This window comes from Procambarus clarkii, chromosome 60 (genome assembly GCF_040958095.1).
Source record: "Procambarus clarkii isolate CNS0578487 chromosome 60, FALCON_Pclarkii_2.0, whole genome shotgun sequence".
Lineage (NCBI taxonomy): Eukaryota > Metazoa > Arthropoda > Malacostraca > Decapoda > Cambaridae > Procambarus > Procambarus clarkii.
This window is the reverse complement of record NC_091209.1, coordinates 5,109,774-5,113,862: the sequence shown is the minus strand read 5'-3', so window position 1 is coordinate 5,113,862 and position 4,089 is coordinate 5,109,774. Positions and strand designations below refer to the sequence as shown.

The 4,089-nt window shown below is 44.8% G+C and overlaps 1 protein-coding gene across 1 annotated transcript; it reads right to left on the bottom strand.

Annotated features, from left to right (window-relative positions):
• Positions 1-2,776: 2,776 nt before the first annotated feature.
• On the bottom strand, positions 2,777-3,587 carry LOC138353828 (anti-sigma-I factor RsgI2-like). Its single transcript, XM_069307242.1, has 2 exons — positions 3,533-3,587; positions 2,777-3,384 (listed from the first exon to the last, which is right to left on the bottom strand). Exons 1-2 carry the CDS (start codon positions 3,585-3,587, stop codon positions 2,777-2,779), a joined length of 663 nt encoding a protein of 220 aa, XP_069163343.1.
• Between the last annotated feature and the right edge of the window lie 502 nt (positions 3,588-4,089).

The following is a 4,089-nucleotide window of genomic DNA, read 5'->3' as shown; positions in this document are numbered from 1 at the left end:
AATTTACAGTTTTTAGAAAATTTGTAGATTTCCTGTAAAATCAACTGTTACTTTTGTATAAAAATTTGTAAAATAATTCTCAGAAAAAAAACATTAATTAATAAAATTGCATGTCCATTTACACTTAATAATAATCATCAAAAATCTTTTTAAGATAATACATAATAATTATAAAGTTTAAATACAGGAATTAATTATTGCTCATCAGTAGTTGTTGATTGCTTGGCTAGTTTGAACTGAGATCACCGTCGTCGCTATGTGTAATTAGCTACTGTGTACCACTCTCTGAGCATAGTAGTCATCATTAAGTGGGGATCACTTAGCTACTGTGTACCGTGTTCTGAAGCCAGTGGGCGTCACTGTTGTCAGTAGGTGGGGATCATTTGGCTACTGTGTATCTTGTTTTGGGGCCACTGGTCGTCACAGTTGTCAGTAAGTGGGGATCACTTAGCTACTGTGTACCGTGTTTTGAGGCCACTGGTCGTCACAGTTGTTGGTTAGTTGGGGTCACTTAGATATTGTGCACCGTGTTTTGAGGCTACTGGTCGTCGCAGTCGTAATTAAGTAGGGATCACTTAACTACTGTGTACCGTTTTCTCAATACAGTGTGGTTGCAACCCACAAAAGTTTGTTGACGTCGCACCATAACGAGGCTTCCTAGTGGTCGTCGTGTATAAAGAGAAAGAAGGTTTAGAAGAGGAGAGAAAGGGTGCGCCTATAGTCATGACCCATCAACAAATGGTCATCTTCCAACATCGCACTTCTCTTCAAACAATGAATGATCACAATATATTATGAATATTTTAGTAACCGTTTAAAGATAAAGAAAAAAACTAGTGTGTATCTCCTGAGTAAATTATGGCAATCATATAAATAGCATTTATATCATCTTAATTGCAATTAATTTTTAAACAAAATATTAATTCATATAAAAATTAAAAGTATTATATAAAGTTGTGTATAATTCTTAAAGAAACTTTAAAATATCTTAAATACTTATGTCAGTTTTGTATAATAAGCAAATAACAAAATTATAAGAAAAATTTAACAAAATTATAAGTAGACGTTAATAAATATATTTGTCATAAGTATTATTTGTAAAACTTTTTAGTAGAATATCTAATAATTATAAAAGATATATACGTGAATTCATTCTTCATCATAAGTAATTGGTGGCTTGGCTACTCTGAGCTGAGATCACAGTAGTCGGTATGTTTAATTAGCTACTGTGTACCAAGTTCTGAGCCCAGTAGTCATCATTAAGTGGGGATCAATTAGCTACTGTGCACTGTATTCTAAGGTCACATAGTCATCAGTTACTATGATGACTTAGCTAGGTGATCATCAGGGATCACCTAGCTACTGTGCACCGTGTTCCGAAGCCAATAGTCCTTCACACAGTCATCAGTAAATTGGGATTATTTAGCTACTGTGCACCGTGTTCTCAGGCCAGTGGTCAACACAGTTGTCAGTAAGTTGGGACTAAACAATTAAGTGTGCCTTACTACACCAGAGTGCTTTGCTACACCCGAGCGCCTCACTGGACCAGAGCGCCTCACTGGACCAGAGCGCCTCGCTGGACCAGAGCGCCTCGCTGCACCCGAGCGCCTCACTGGACCAGAGCGCCTCGATGCACCAGAGCGCCTCGCTGCACCAGAGCGCCTCACTGGACTAGAGCGGGCCTCAGTGGACCAGAGCGCCTCGCTGCACCCGAGCGCCTCACTGGACCAGAGCGCCTCACTGGACCAGAGCGCCTCGCTGCAACCAGAGCGCCTCACTGGACCAGAGCGCCTCGCTGCACCAGAGCACCTCACTGGACCAGAGCGCCTCGCTGCGCCCGAGCGCCTCACTGGACCAGAGCGCCTCGCTGCACCTGAGTGCCTCGCTACAAACCCGAGCGCCTCACTGGACCAGAGCGCCTCACTGGACCAGAGCGCCTCGCTGTACCAGAGCCCCTCACTGACCAGAGCGCCTCGCTGCACCCGAGCGCCTCACTGGACCAGAGCGCCTCGCTGCACCAGAGCGAGTCACTGGACCAGAGCGCCTCGCTGCACCCGAGCGCCTCACTGGACCAGAGCGATTCGCTGCACCAGAGCGCCTCACTGGACCAGAGCGGCCTCGCTGCACCCGAGCGCCTCACTGGACCAGAGCGCCTCGCTTCACCCGAGCGCCTCACTGGATCAGAGCGCCTCGCTGCACCAGAGCGCCTCACTGGACCAGAGCGCCTCGCTGCACCAGAGCGCCTCACTGGACCAGAACGCCTCACTGGACCAGAGTGCCTTGCTGCACCCGAGCGCCTCACTGGACCAATGGTCGTCACACAGTCGTAAGTACGGATCACTTAGCTACTGTGTACCGTGTTCTGAGGCCACTGGTCTTCACAGTCGTCAGTAAGTGGGGATCACCTTGCTACTGTGTAGCTAAGCCGTCCCCCTGCCCGAAACGCTTGCATAAAAGTGGCTTTAGGCATTGTATGTACTAGCTCTATCTATAAATCCATCAATGTTTGTATCTCACCTTGTAAAGTAAAGTAAAAATGTCCAAAGAGCTGGCAAGCAGGGGTTGGAAGAACAGGGCGACGATGCAGAAATCTTGAGCGAGGAACTGGAGACGAGGTGAAGAGGGGAGATGAATGATCGGTGGCCCAACCACCGCGGGTTTGAACTTGAGTTGAGTGAAGTAGGGTTGAGTGGGGCGTCATTTGCAGTACACACAGGGTCCAGGCTCCCAAGCAGCTGGCAGTTGATGGTAGTTGAAGGTTGATTACGTCATTGGTTTACTTCTTTCTTGATGGTTGCAGCAAACTCTGATCTTTGGTCTTCGTCTTCTGCTTGTTCTTCTTGGCGGTCCGACTTCGTGTTGACATTGTTGTGCTGTCATTGGAGGTTGTTGGTGTAGTGTCGTGAAGGAAATCGGCAGCTGAGAAGTGATATTTCCGTGAAGGTGGAGGTGGCGTTCCCACAGAGACATCCTCATCTGCTGAGTCAGATGAGTACATACCAGGAGATGTGGGTCGTGGAAGTAAAGCTCCCGATGGTTTAGTAGCAACAGCAGGACTTATTGCAGGTGTAGAAGGTTCAGTGGATGTATGTACTGTGGGTGGAGATGTAGCAGGAGATGGTGGATAAGAAGTCGTCGGCTTCTGGGTTGCTGCCGTAACAGGAGCAGGTGTTACAGCTGCAGTAGGTTCAGTAACGTTCACAGTAATGTCCGAGACCGGACCAGGAGCTGGAGCATCATCCGACAATGGGTTTGAAGGGTCGGGGACTAGTACAATGGTCCCTGAAGATTTGAGAGGAAGAGGTGCTGGGTGGCTTTCCTGGGTTGAAGATTTATTGTCAGTTCGTTCTTGAATTTCTCTCACCTTGTATGAATGCACTTTACCTGAATAAACATTTGATTTGATTTGTTCTGAGGCTAGTGGTCGTCACAGTCGTCAGTAATTGGGGATCACTTAGCTACTGTGCACCTATTTCTGGGCCACTGATCGTCACAGTCGTCAGTAACTACGGATCACTTAGCTACTGTGTACCGTGTTCTGAGACCAGTATGGTTGCAACCCACAGGAGTTCGGTGACTCGCACCATCACGAGGCTTCCTAGTGGTCGTCGTGTATAAAGAGAAAGAAGGTTTAGAAGAGGAGAGAAAGGGTGCGCCTATAGTCATGACCCATCAACAAATGGTCATCTTCCAGCATAGCACTTCTCTCGAAACAATGACTGAACACAATATATTATGAATATTTTAGTCACCCGTTAAAGATATAAAAAAACACTACTGTGTATCTCCTGAATAAAGGAGAGCAATCAAATAAATAGAATTTATATCATCTTAATTGCAATCAATTTTTTTGCAAAATATTAATTCATATACAAATTCAAAGTGGTATATAAATTTGTGAAATATTCTTGAAGAAACTTTAAAATATCTTAAATTCCTATGTCAGTTTTATATAAAAATTAATGTAAGAAAATTATAAGAAAGTTTAAAAAATTATATGTAAACTTTAATGCTTATGCTTACTGCGGGTAATACATATATATAAAAATGAGATCACAGTAGTCGGTATGTTTAATTAGCTGCTGTGTA

Bases quoted from the DNA above. Each gene is read 5' to 3' on its own strand.
- LOC138353828 (XM_069307242.1), bottom strand. From the start codon at position 3,587: ATGGTGCGAGTCACCGAACTCCTGTGGGTTGCAACCATACTGGTCTCA. The intron at 3,385-3,532 runs GTACACAGTAGC...ATGTTTATTCAG, and splicing joins CATACTGGTCTCAGAACACG to GTAAAGTGCATTCATACAAG.